This window comes from Urocitellus parryii, chromosome 5, assembly GCF_045843805.1.
Source record: "Urocitellus parryii isolate mUroPar1 chromosome 5, mUroPar1.hap1, whole genome shotgun sequence".
In the NCBI taxonomy this organism is placed as follows: domain Eukaryota; kingdom Metazoa; phylum Chordata; class Mammalia; order Rodentia; family Sciuridae; genus Urocitellus; species Urocitellus parryii.
Window position 1 is genome coordinate 20,964,750 of NC_135535.1, and position 12,740 is coordinate 20,977,489.

The 12,740-nt window shown below is 33.9% G+C and overlaps 1 protein-coding gene across 6 annotated transcripts in view; it reads left to right on the forward strand.

Annotated features, from left to right (window-relative positions):
• The window catches only part of Anks1b (ankyrin repeat and sterile alpha motif domain containing 1B), a 1,073,357-nt gene that overhangs the window by 170,645 nt on the left and 889,972 nt on the right, over window positions 1–12,740 (forward strand). For all 6 annotated transcript variants that reach the window (XM_026398716.2, XM_026398722.2, XM_026398739.2 and 3 more), the window contains exon 4: window positions 2,568–2,864. In XM_026398716.2, coding sequence (XP_026254501.2) covers window positions 2,568–2,864 — 297 coding nt within the window. The remainder of the gene's footprint in view (window positions 1–2,567; window positions 2,865–12,740) is intronic.

The following is a 12,740-nucleotide window of genomic DNA, read 5'->3' on the forward strand; positions in this document are numbered from 1 at the left end:
TATAGACACAAGTATTGTACAATCATGTCTTTGTAAAGATACCATAGTTGTGATCACCACTTATGTAGCAATCCAAGTATGTGTTGATCATGGATAAAAATCTATGAACATTTTCTTCTGAATAAGTCTTAAATGATTGAATAATTTCTCTCGAGATTTGAACAGTGTTAATTGGTGTTATTAGAAAAATTTTCAATTTTGCTCTTCTGTTTTCCTAGGCTAAGGCCTCTGGAAAAGTAGAAATCTTTCAGAATTCTTACTTCATAATAGGTCTTTCTGGAGCTGGAGATGTCACTCAGTGTAGAGTACTTGCCTAGCACATGCGAGGCACTGGGTTTGATTCTCAGCACTATATAAAAAAGTAAATAAAATAAAGGTATTTTGTTCATCCACAACTAAAAAAATTTATCTTTCTCTGTTCTCAAAGAGGTAATGTAATTGGTAAAATGAGATTCAACCTCTTTCAGACCAAGGGGAAATTGGATTGGTCAGGAGGCATATATCTGTTTTATATTTTTATGTTATAAAGTAATTAGCTTTATTTTCTTATCAGATTTACAAAACTTAGGTAGATTAAAACAAATCAAGGAGTTTAAACTTGTATGTTGTTGGTCTCTGTGAGGAAGTATATTATTATAATAACACATTCAAACCAACGTAAGAATGATTCCCCACAAATGCTGGAAGAAAGATCTTCAGCCGGATTCCCATCTATCAGATCTTAGCTTTTCATTCACTATCTCTAGGGAGCTGTTTTTTTTCCCTTGTGGATTTAACTTTCAAATGCCCTCTTTAGATACTAGAAACAGAGTAGTAAGAAGCCTTTCTTAGTATTTCTGCCCCCTCCCCGTACCACTCTTCTTAAGTTTTCAAATCTTCCCTCTAAACTCTCAATTTACTTTCTGTATTCTTCTATCATCCAGAACAAGCCTGAGTAACTTTCTGGAACAATAAGTTGTGTTTTGTTTGAACCTTCACTGTTCTTTCATTTTGATAGTAACAGCTGTCTAAACAGGCACTTCCTACTAAGTTGGTATTTTTTGAGACAAAATCTGTAGAAATTTTGCTTTCAGATCACTAAATTCTAGCACCACTTCTTCTATGACATCATAGCAACATATAAACCAACAGTATGGAATAGTGGAAAGAGCATGGGTTTTGGATTTTGACAGATGGAAGTGCCCAAAGATCTCGATTCTGTCTTTGTCTTGTAATGTAAACTTTTTGAATTTTAGTTTCCTCATTCATGCAATAGAGTTATTAATACCGGTCTTGTAAGATTGCTGTAAGAGTTAAGTGAGACAATATACATAAAGTTTCTAGACACTTAGCAAATGGGAGTGATGACAGTTGTTAATGAGGAAGGTGGTGTGTGTGATGGTTAAAAGCTCTATTAGGTCTGGGCTACTTGATTCAAGCCTCTTTCCATCACTAAATGGATGTATAAACCATGTCCCATTATTCAATGACTCAGTACCTTATTTTCTTCATTTTTAACATGAGAATAATGGTAGTAGCAGTGTCTATTTCATAATAAGTATTAAGTGACTAAACATGAAATGCAACTGTTTCTGGTACCTAGTGTTATCTATAATGATGGCTCGGATGAAGGCAGCTGCTCTTTCTGTCATGATCCTAAATAGGATCATTCATTTTTGTGATTACAGTTTCTTGTTCATATTTCTCCTGAATGACCAACCCTTCCATCTTTGGACATACCCAGACCCCTTCTACTATGTTATCTGCCCAAATGGTCTGAAGGGTTGATCTGCCTTGCATGTGGGTTTAGTGTTTTTATCTTATCTTGCTAAATTTCTAGGAAAATCTCATTGATAGCAACAGAAACATTTATAAGCTGCACATTAGTACTGTGATACTCCTGATAACTTGACTGGGCGTGGGTCTAGATCTGCCTCTTTTCTGTAATTATGCTTCAGAAAGATAATATATTTTAGGGTCAGAGTGTCTTCATTCATTTTTCATAAGAGTCAGTGATTTGTAATGTGGAAAATAAAATGAAACTTATTTTGGGAAACATTTCTATAAATCTGTCATAATCAAGAATTTACCATCTTAACTGTGTTTTGGAAAACCAGTCTATTACACATGTGTTATAATTGTTATATTAATCTCTTTTAACAAATGTCAAGGATGTGTGATGCATGGTGTAGAGAACAATGGCTATCTGGGCCCAGCAGGGCCAAGCTACTGACCAACATAGCTAAATCATTTATCATTCTTGGAAATTACAAGACTTGATGCAGGGAAAGGTTTGATATTTTTGTATTAAAGTGATATAAAAACATTTTTATGTAATAAATTATGCATACTTTTGTTAAATATAAAATTCAGTTAGATTTACTTAGTAAAATAGGTTAATCTAGGGCTGAGGATGTAGCTTAGTGGTATAGTGCTTGCCTAGCATGCACATCAGTAAATCAATCAATCAGTAAGATTAGTCTTAAATATACATTTTCAAAATATCTTAGGTTTTAAATTGTGTGTTTAGATCTTAATAACTAATTGGATTTTTGGAAATGTGTCTTTTGTATCTTTGCTCCAACCAGAACAATGAAAATGAAACTGCCCTACACTGTGCAGCTCAGTATGGACACTCAGAAGTAGTTGCTGTCCTCCTAGAAGAGCTCACTGACCCTACGATTAGGAACAGCAAGCTTGAAACACCACTGGACCTGGCAGCACTCTATGGACGACTTAGAGTAGTCAAAATGATCATCAGTGCACACCCTAATTTAATGAGCTGCAACACTCGAAAGCACACACCACTTCATCTTGCTGCTCGCAACGGTCACAAAGCAGTTGTACAGGTGCTGTTGGAGGCAGGAATGGATGTGAGCTGTCAAGTGAGTCTTCTTTTGGCTGTGCTTTAAAGGTGATGCTGCACCACATGCTTTTGGGAAATATGACGATATAAAGCATAGTCTCTAACTTCATGCTAATTGGTGAGCTGTAAACGTGAAAATTTATTACTGGATAGCAGTTGTGTATAGTATAATTAGTAATTGTTTCCTTTCTTTACTGTATAGCATATTAAAAATTCAGTCAAAGTGCAATTAATGAAAAAAATTGTACTTTTGACATTTTGAGTACACACTTTTGTTTAGCATGTTGACATACTTAGAATTGAATTGAATTGCGTTCTTACTGCTATCCTGTGACATTGGAGATCTATTAATTTCCAGTTAGGAGATTAGGAACAGAGTCAAAAATTTTAGACTCTTGCCTGAGGACACATAGCTGAAAAACCAGGATTTTTTTTCTTTTGTTTTTGGTACTAGTGATTGAACCCAGGAGTGCTTTACCATGAGACAAGACCCTAGCCTTTTTAAAATTTTTATTTTGAAGCAGAGTCTTACTAAGTTGCTTAGGGCCTTGCTAAGTTGTTGAGGTTGGCTTTGAACTCACAATCCTCCTGCAGCCTTCTGAGCTGCTGGGATTATAGGCAACCACCACTATACCTGGCTAAAACCAGAATTTGAATTTAGACTTGCTGATTAAAGCTCAGCCTTCTTTCAAATATAATTTACCATTTATACATAAACAACAAAGGCAGGATTACTATGCCTATGGAGAGCCGGAAAAGAAAATAATTGAAGAAATGTGATTTGGGTTGAGCTTTGAAGGAAAAATAATGTTTAGATAGGTTTTCTGTCTTCACTAGGAAAGGGCAGCCTAATTTTATTATCTATCTTATGTTAGCCCCAGTGTCAAGGTTAGTCAGTTATTCTTTCTTTCTCTGTCTTTTCCTTCCCACTTTCCTTCTTTCTTTCTAACATTTTTTGCTTTTATGATAGCTTCTTGGCTTCCAAGTTTGTGGAAACATTCTAAGTTTCCGAAGACCATTTTGGTACCTGTCAGTTGGCCTTCTCCTCTGAATATTACAAGTTATTGCTGCATTATGCACTATCCCAAATGTAATGTTTTAACACATTAACAATATATAGCTCATAATTTTGGGCTTGGCAATTTAGTTAACCTCAACTATGTATCTCTGGATTCTCTTATGTATATTGGCTGGATTCTCTTATGTGTGCTGGATCCTTTGTGAGTCGGGTAAGTACCTCTATTCAGAGGTTGACTGGATATTGTCTGGGTGAACTTACTTTACATCTATTAAGATCCCTTAGGTCAGCTTGGCCTCATTTACATGACAGTTATGTAGTTCTGAGAGAGAGAGAGAACACCATTGTACAAGGTTTCTTGAGGCCTAGACTTGGACCAAGCGCACCATAACTTCTGCCACATTTGAGTGGCAAAAGCAAGTCTTAAAGGCCATTCCAATTCAAGAAGTATAAAAATAAACTTTACCTTTATATTAGAAGAGGGTGTGAATTGTAAAAAGGGTATGAATTCCTACAAGGAATACATGTGGCTAGTTTCGTAAACACTCCACATACTCAGGTGAAATTAATGCTGTGTTGTGGGTTTAGTTTTCCAAGGAACTTTTTAGCAGTTGAATCCTGTGTCTCCAGAGTTTTCTTTATTGAATTTCTGAAAATATTAGGCCTTCAATTTAAAGTTTAAGGCTGCCATCCTAGGTCAGTTTTCTTTGGAGAATTGTCTATATTATTTAGTTATTTGATATTTGTGATATCTTTTTTCTATTTGTTATTTATTCAACTTCTGCAGCCTTGCAAGTAAGCACAACAATTTCCCTAGCCCTCATATTAAGGAAACAAAAAAATCTTTCTTCAAAGCAGTATTGAAATTAGATACATGATTTCTTTTGTAGGTGACTCACAAAGGTACTTTCTTAATGGTTGTTCAATAATAAAAGCAAATGTTTATTGTCTAAGTATTATATTTCTCTAGTCTGGATTTACTGCTTTCATAATACTTTTGGGATATTTCTAAACTTGAATGCACAGTTAGCTATATAACCAAAGATTTTCATCATGACTGAGTCAGTAAGCCTTCAGTGTCTATGGCCAAGATCTTTTCATGTTTTGAACTAGATGACATGATCAGAAGGAAAACGTTTAAATTTGATTTTATAAATGTATATGGCTCATCTTTTTTCATTTAAAACATTATGTTTTGTGTTTTGGAGAATTAAAGTTAAAAAAATTCTGTGCCAAATTTAGTGGAGGAGACAAAAAATTTGCAACAATTATCCCCATATACAACATTTAATAAATACCAAAACAGAGAGCTATGGAGATATAGGTGAAGAAAATACAGACTTTAAGAAGAAGAACATGGGAAGACATTGATGGAAGTGATATTTTAAGAGGACCTTGAAACTCTAATAGTTGAATTTAGGTGTAATTTAACTTTCATGTATGTATTATTTTGCTAAAGAGTGTGATAAAATATTGAATTTGAATGCTTTTAGATGAAGCATATAATTTCCAAGGTCCCAATCTCTTTCTACTCTTTTATATCTGTATATCATTTCTTTAGATTTTTTTTACTTGTTTCCTGACAGCATTCGAGTTTGTTACCCATACATCAGAGGAAAGGGACATAATATATTCTGATCACTGTGGCTTCCTGCTCAGAAGCATCAGTACCTTGGTAGGAAGGGCAACCTTTTATGCTGCTAAAATAGATTTTATTTACTTTCACTTTGCAAAGAATTCTAGGAAGAATTGATAATGTATTTTAAAATATATCTCAATGAGTTGAATTTCTCATCAGCTATATTTAGACTTGGTTATGTTTTGTGTTTGTTATTGTTCCTTTGTTCATAGGAAGTGTTTTTGGGATAGGACCCAATGCCTTTTTTTCAGTGAATATTTAATTTTATTACTCAAATTAACTGTTGACAAATTTTCCCTATCAGATTGTGCAGAAATTTTTTAATATCATATAGTTGTTTGTTGATATTCTCACTCGTTAAGAGGGAGTAATACCAGCTAGTAATCTTAAACTGTTTTAATATTCATTAAATTGTTCTAGTTAACCAGTTGGATATTAGCAGTATCAAAAGTAATCCCACTTGGTAAATTATAATAATGTACTTTCATTCTTCAATTATGTTCAGGTTATTATGAATAAATTCTAAAAATTTTTGGATGACTTTGGAAGATCTCATCTTTTCCTTATAATAACATATTTTTAAGTGTGGCATTTGTGTTTGTATTTTCTCTTGAATTTTTGTTTTCTACATCATTTCCCAAATTGTTACATGTATTTGAACTAGTAGACAAAATAATTTAATTCATATTTAGGTGAATTTCATAAAGATTGTATATCCCTTATCTAAAATACTTTGGACCAGAGGTATTTCAGATTTTGGACCTTTTTTTTCACTTTGGAAGAATTGAATTTTCATAATGAGATACTATTGAGTTATTATCTAAGCCTGAGATTCATTTATGTTTCATATACACCTTATACATATGGCTTGAAGGTAATTTTATATATTTTAAGGGCATCTGCATTTTTAAATAATTAGCACATATTAATTACACAAAATAATGGGCTTCTTTGTAAAGTTTTCATACATGCATGTAACATATTTTGATGGTATCTACCTACACCTGCATTTTGATTGTGACTTGTGACACGAGGTCAGGTGTGGAATTTTCTATTTGTGGCATCATGTCAGCCCTTGAAAAGTTCCAGATTTGGAGCATTTCATATTTTGGTTTTTCAGATTAGTGATACTCGACCTGTATTATATTATTATATTTACTTATGCACCTTATAATCTTAAAAGATTTCTTAATAAACAAAATTAGATAAAGAAAATGTGGTATATATACTCAATGGATTTTTTTTTCAGCAATAAAGAAAAGTGAAATTACGTCATTTGCTGGTAAATGGTTGGGACTGGAGAATAACATGCTAAGTGAAATAAGCAAGACACAGAAAAGTCAAGAGTTGAATGTTTTCTCTCATATGAAGAAGCTGGAGAGGAAAAGAGGATTTTTTTTTTTTAAATGGAGATCTAATGAAAAGAGAAAACAGTTGAGTAGAAGGAGAGGATTAGGGGGAGGGAGGAGATATGGAAAAGGAGAGAAACTATGGAATTAAATTGACCAAGTTATGCTATATACATGTATATATCATAATAAATTTCACCTATATGTATAACTATAATGCACTCATTAAAAACAAATCAATGGAAGGAAGACCAAATAGAGGAGAAGAAGGGGATCAAGAAGAAGGAGGAGAAAAGGGAAGGAGGAAAGTATGGGGATTGAAATGGAGTAAATTATGTTACATATATTTATGAATATGTCAAGATGAACCCCTCAATTGTGTATAACTATAATGCACTAATAAAGATCACTTAAAAATAAAATCAGTAGGCTTGAATTGACAATTTTCTTTTAAAGTTAGCAATTATTTCAATGGATTTTGAAGTCAGTATTCACTGTATCATACAGAACAAGTCACTCAGTAATGCCAGTTTTTTCAAATGTTCCTACTTATAATGTGAGTGCTCACATTTTTCCCCAAGTAATTTTCCAAATTATTTAATTCATTTTTTTCACTAAAACCTAAAATACAAACAAATTCTATTGAAATTATCATTGAAATTATCATGATTGTACAACCTATCAGTTAAAAATTTTTCCAGAGTCTAGCTAACTCAGAAGCACTTAAGATAGAACTGATTTTTAACTGGGTCTGCTCCTATTTACTCATTGCCTTTAAGATCCTTTAAAGACAACCATGTTAACAATGAATTAACCTCACAGTTTGTGCTGACCAATTTCTATGTAACACCATTTTGGAAAGCTAAAAATTTAACTCAGATTGCTGAAATTTAGTTAGATATGATTTTCCATAAAACAACATATTTAGAAAGGCTTGTTTTTATATTAAATTCCTTTTCTTCATTATCTTGTGAAGCCATCCCAACTCCTTCACTTTATTAAAAGTCTTGTTTTTTTTTTCAAGGTGATAGTAACTGTCCTATTATTAGATCCAATATGATTTTTTTACTTGATTTTTTTTATCAGCATTGACAAAATGCTCTTCCTTGACCCACTTTTTTCTTTTAATCTCTGAGAAAGCACATATGTTTTTCACTTAACACTTCACTGGTGTCTTTATTTCGATCTTACTTTAGGTAGAGCCTGAGAACTTGAATGTCTCCCCTTCAGCCTTACAGCTAGATAAATCCTTCAGGCCTCACAAACCTTTTATTGATTTTATTTCCTCAAAAATTAAGCTTTTCTGTTTTCTGTCCTCTTTATAAAGTCATACCTTCCCTCCTGAACCTTTCTTCCATTGTTTCCCAATAAATATTTACTTTGAAAAACTGAAATTCCCTGTAGTAGTGTATGGCTATATTGCTGGATAATAAACAAGATATCTCTATGGCATACAATAATAGACAATGGCATTTGTTTATCATTAAAAGGCTGGAGGTTAGGGGAATCTCTCCTTGATACTGTAAATTAGTTCCATGTGTCTATTTTCTTCCTCATGGGAATAGCAGGGGTATGGCCTAAGCAGAAGAGAGCAAGCCCAACCAAACAAGCATATTTTGGGTCTCTGCTTATATCCTGTTGCTTACTGTCATTTGCTAAAGCAAGTCACAAAGCCAAACTCTAAATCAAAGGGTAGGGAAATAAACTTCACTTATGTATATGGAATAAATTCATACGGCAAAGGGCATATGAAAGGAGGCACTAATACTATACTCTATCATGTTCCCATACTATGATTAACTGCTGTCAACCTTCTTATCTCTAAGCACGAGAGTGTTCCAGACATCTCTTTTTCTCTGTCTATGCTTATTTCCTATTCGACCTTATGCAGTCTCTTATGACTTCTTTATCTGACAACTACCAAGTTCATTTCTTCATCCTGGACCTCACTCTGACCTCATTAGTGTATATAACTGTCTTCTGTACATATCTATTGGGTGACTAATAGGCATCTGAAACTCAAATTACCAAAACTTAACATTTAGCTTTTATACACTTTTCTTTCCATATTTGCCTGTTTTCTACACTTAACATTTTTGACAAATTACAGTGCCATTATTCTAGTAGTTTAGCTCCAAAATTTTAGGGTTTCTTTCATGTTACATTCATTTTCTCAGGACATCCTATTGGTTCTCTGTGTAAATTGTATCCAGAATTTCATTAATTTACATTAGCCATACTAGTCCTACAATAGCCCAAGTCCTGATCATTTCTTGCTTCTTAACTTGTTTCATTGCTTTTCCCTTTGCCTCTATATTCTTTGCTCAGGATGCCATAAGAAAATACCATAGAATAAGTGTCTTAAACAACAGAAATTTATTTTATGAAGGCTGGAAAATGCAAGATTGGCATTCTGGCTAATTCAGTTCTTGGTAAGTGGTCCCTCCTTGGCTTGTTAGACATCTTCCTTCTGGACCAAAAAGGTCATTTCATACTGCTGAAGGGAATTATTCATCAATAAGACATACTTTCTGTTCTTTAAAAGAATAGAAGGGCACCAAATAAATAACCTAACATTACATATCAAAGCCCTATAAAAAGAACAAATTAACACTAAAAGTTGTAGAAGACAGGAAATTATTAAAATCAGAGCTGAAATCAATGGATTGAAACAAAACAAAAATTTTCAAAATAGATATTTTATCTTTGAAAAATAGATAAAATTGATAAATCCTTAGTCAAGGTAATAAAGAAAAAGAGAAAACTCAAATCACTGAAATTCATGATGAAAAATGAAATATCTCCATGGACTTTATTAAAATTCAGACAAAAATCAGAAACTATTTTGAAAATCTATACTCCAATGAAATTGCGAATGACATCAACAAATTAAACATATGACTACCCAAATTGAAACAGGGAGACATAGAAAATTTAATCAATTTCAAGCAGTGAAATTGAAGATGCCATCAAAAACCTACCAACGGGCTGGAGTTGCGGCGAAGTGTTGGAACGCTCACCTAGAATGTGCAAGGCCTTGGATTCAATCCTCAGCACCAATAAAAATGAATAAATGCATTGTGTCCAACTACAACTAAAAATAAATATTAAAAGACAAAAACAAACACAAAACAAAACCTACCAACAAAGAAAAGCCCAGGACCAGATGGATTCTCAGCCAAGTTCTATCAGTTCTCCAAAGAAGAACTTACGCCAATATGCCTTAAATTATTCCATGAAATAGAAAAGGAGAGAACCCTTCCAAACCCATTCCATGAAGCTGATATCACCCTGATACCAAAACCAGACAAAGACATATCAAGGAAAGAAAACAGACCAATATCCCTCATGAACATGCATGCAAAAATTCTTTCACCACTTTTATTCAACATATTCCTGGAAACTCTAGCCAGAGCAATTAGGCAAAAGAAAGAAGTTAAAGGGATATGAATAGAAAAAGAAGAGCTCAACTATCTCTTTTTGTGGATTACATGATTCTATATTTAGAAGACCCCCAAAACTCCATCAAAAAGCTTCTTGAACTCATAAACAAATTTAGCAAAGTAGCATGATTTAAAATTAACACCCATAAATTAATTGCATTCCTATATACCAATGATGAATCAGCTGAAAGAGAAATCAGGAAAACTATTCCATTCACACTAGCCTAAAAAAATGCTTGGGAATCAATTTAACAAATGAGGTGAAAGACCTCTACAATGAAAACTACAGAACACTAAGAAAGAAATTGAAAAAAAACCTTTAGAAAATGGAAAGATCTCCCATGTTCTTAGATAGGCAAAATTAATATTTTCAAATGGCCATACTACCAAAAGCACTATACATATTTAATGATTTCCTATTAAAATTCCAATGACATTCTTTTTTTTCTATTTACTTTTTTTTATAATTGATTGTTCCATACATTACAGAGCTCTTGATAAATCATCTTTCATACATTTGACTCCATTGGGTTTTGAACTCCCATTTCTACCCCAAATACAGATAGCAGAATTACATCTGTTACATACTCACATTTTTACCTAATGGCATATTAGTGACTGTTTTAATCTGCTACCTTTCCTATCCCCTACTATCCCCCCTCCTCTCCCCTCCCACCTTCCCTCTCTGCCTCCTCTGCTGTTGTTCAATTCTCTCCCCTTTTTCCCCCTCCCCCTTGCCAAGGATATGCAAATGGTAGGAGACCTTCAATGATACACAAAAGTATAAGAGGTTATGATGGCCAATGACATTTTTCATAAAATAGAAGAAGCAATCATGAAATTCAATTGGAAAAATAAGAGGCCAGAATATCCAAATCAATCCTTAGAAAAATAATGCAGGAGGCATCCCAATACCACACCTTAAATTATACTCAGACCTATGTTACCAAAAACAGCATAGTATTGGCACAAAAATAGAATTGAAGACCAATGGAATACAATAGAAGACACAGAGACATACCCACACAAATACAGTTATCTCATGTTAGACAAAGGTGCCATAAACATATATTGGAGAAGAGAGAGCCTCTTCAACAACTGGTGCTGGGAAAACTGGGAATCCATATGTAGTAGATTGAAATTAAACCCCTATTTCCCACCCTGCACAAAATTCAAAATGGATCAAGGACTTTAGCATTAGGCCAGAGACCCTGTGCTTACTGGAAGAAAAAGTAAGCCCAACTCTCTGTTATATGGGCTTAGGAAAAGACTTCCTCAATAAGACTCCTAAAGCCTAAGAAGTAAAATCAAGAATCAATAAATGGGGTAGCATCAAACTAAAAACCTTCTTTTCAGCAAAGGAAACAGTCAAGAACATAAGCAGAGAGCCTAGAGAATGGAAGAAAATCTTTACCACCTGCAACTCAGATAGAGAGTATTAATCTCCAGGACATAAAAAGAACTCAAAAAATTTAACACCATTAGTGTATGAGTGTACCTTTTTCCCCACATCCTCAAAGCAGTATGGAGATTCTTTGGAAAGCTGGGAATGGAACCACCATTTGACTCAGCTATTCCTCTTCTCAGACTATACCCAAAGGACCTACAGGGACACAGCCACATCAATGTTTATAGCAGCACAATTCATAATAGCTAGACTGTGGAGCCAACCTAGATGCTCTTCAATGGATGAATGGATAAAAAAAATGGCATTTATACACAATGGAATATTAATCAGCACTAAAAAATAATAAGATCATGGCTTTTGCATGGAAATGGATGGCATTAGAGCAGATTATGCTAAGTGAAGTTGGCTGATCCCAAAACAACAAATGCCGAATGTCTTCTCTGATATAAGAGGGGTGACTCAAAATGGGGTAGGGAGGAAGAGCATGGGAAGAAGACTACCACTAAATAGGGAAGAGAGGTAGGAGGGAAAGGGAGGGGGAAGGGGAATTGCATGGATGGTGGGAGGAGATCCTTATTTTTATACAAAATACATGTATGAAGATGTGAGGAAAAAAATAGCGTTAGGTTAGGTAGAGAGAAGTGATGGGAGGGGAGGGGTGGGGATGGGGGATAGGAAAGATAGTAGAATGAAACATAATTATTATTACAATATGTATATATGTGACTGCATGACCAATATGATTCTGTAACTTGTACACTCAGAGAAATGAGAAATTATATCCCATCTGATTCAAATGTATGATGTATCAAAGTCATTGTACTGTCACGTATAACTAATTAAGACAAATTAAAAAAATTAACACCAAAAAACCCCAAAACACAGTCAATAAATGGGCAAAGGAACTGAACAGGCACTTCACAGAAGAAGAAATAAGAGTGTAAAAAATATATGAAAAAAATGTTCAAAATCTCTAGCATTTAGAGAAGTGTTAGATTCCATCTCACTCCAATGAGAATGGCAATTATTAAGAATACA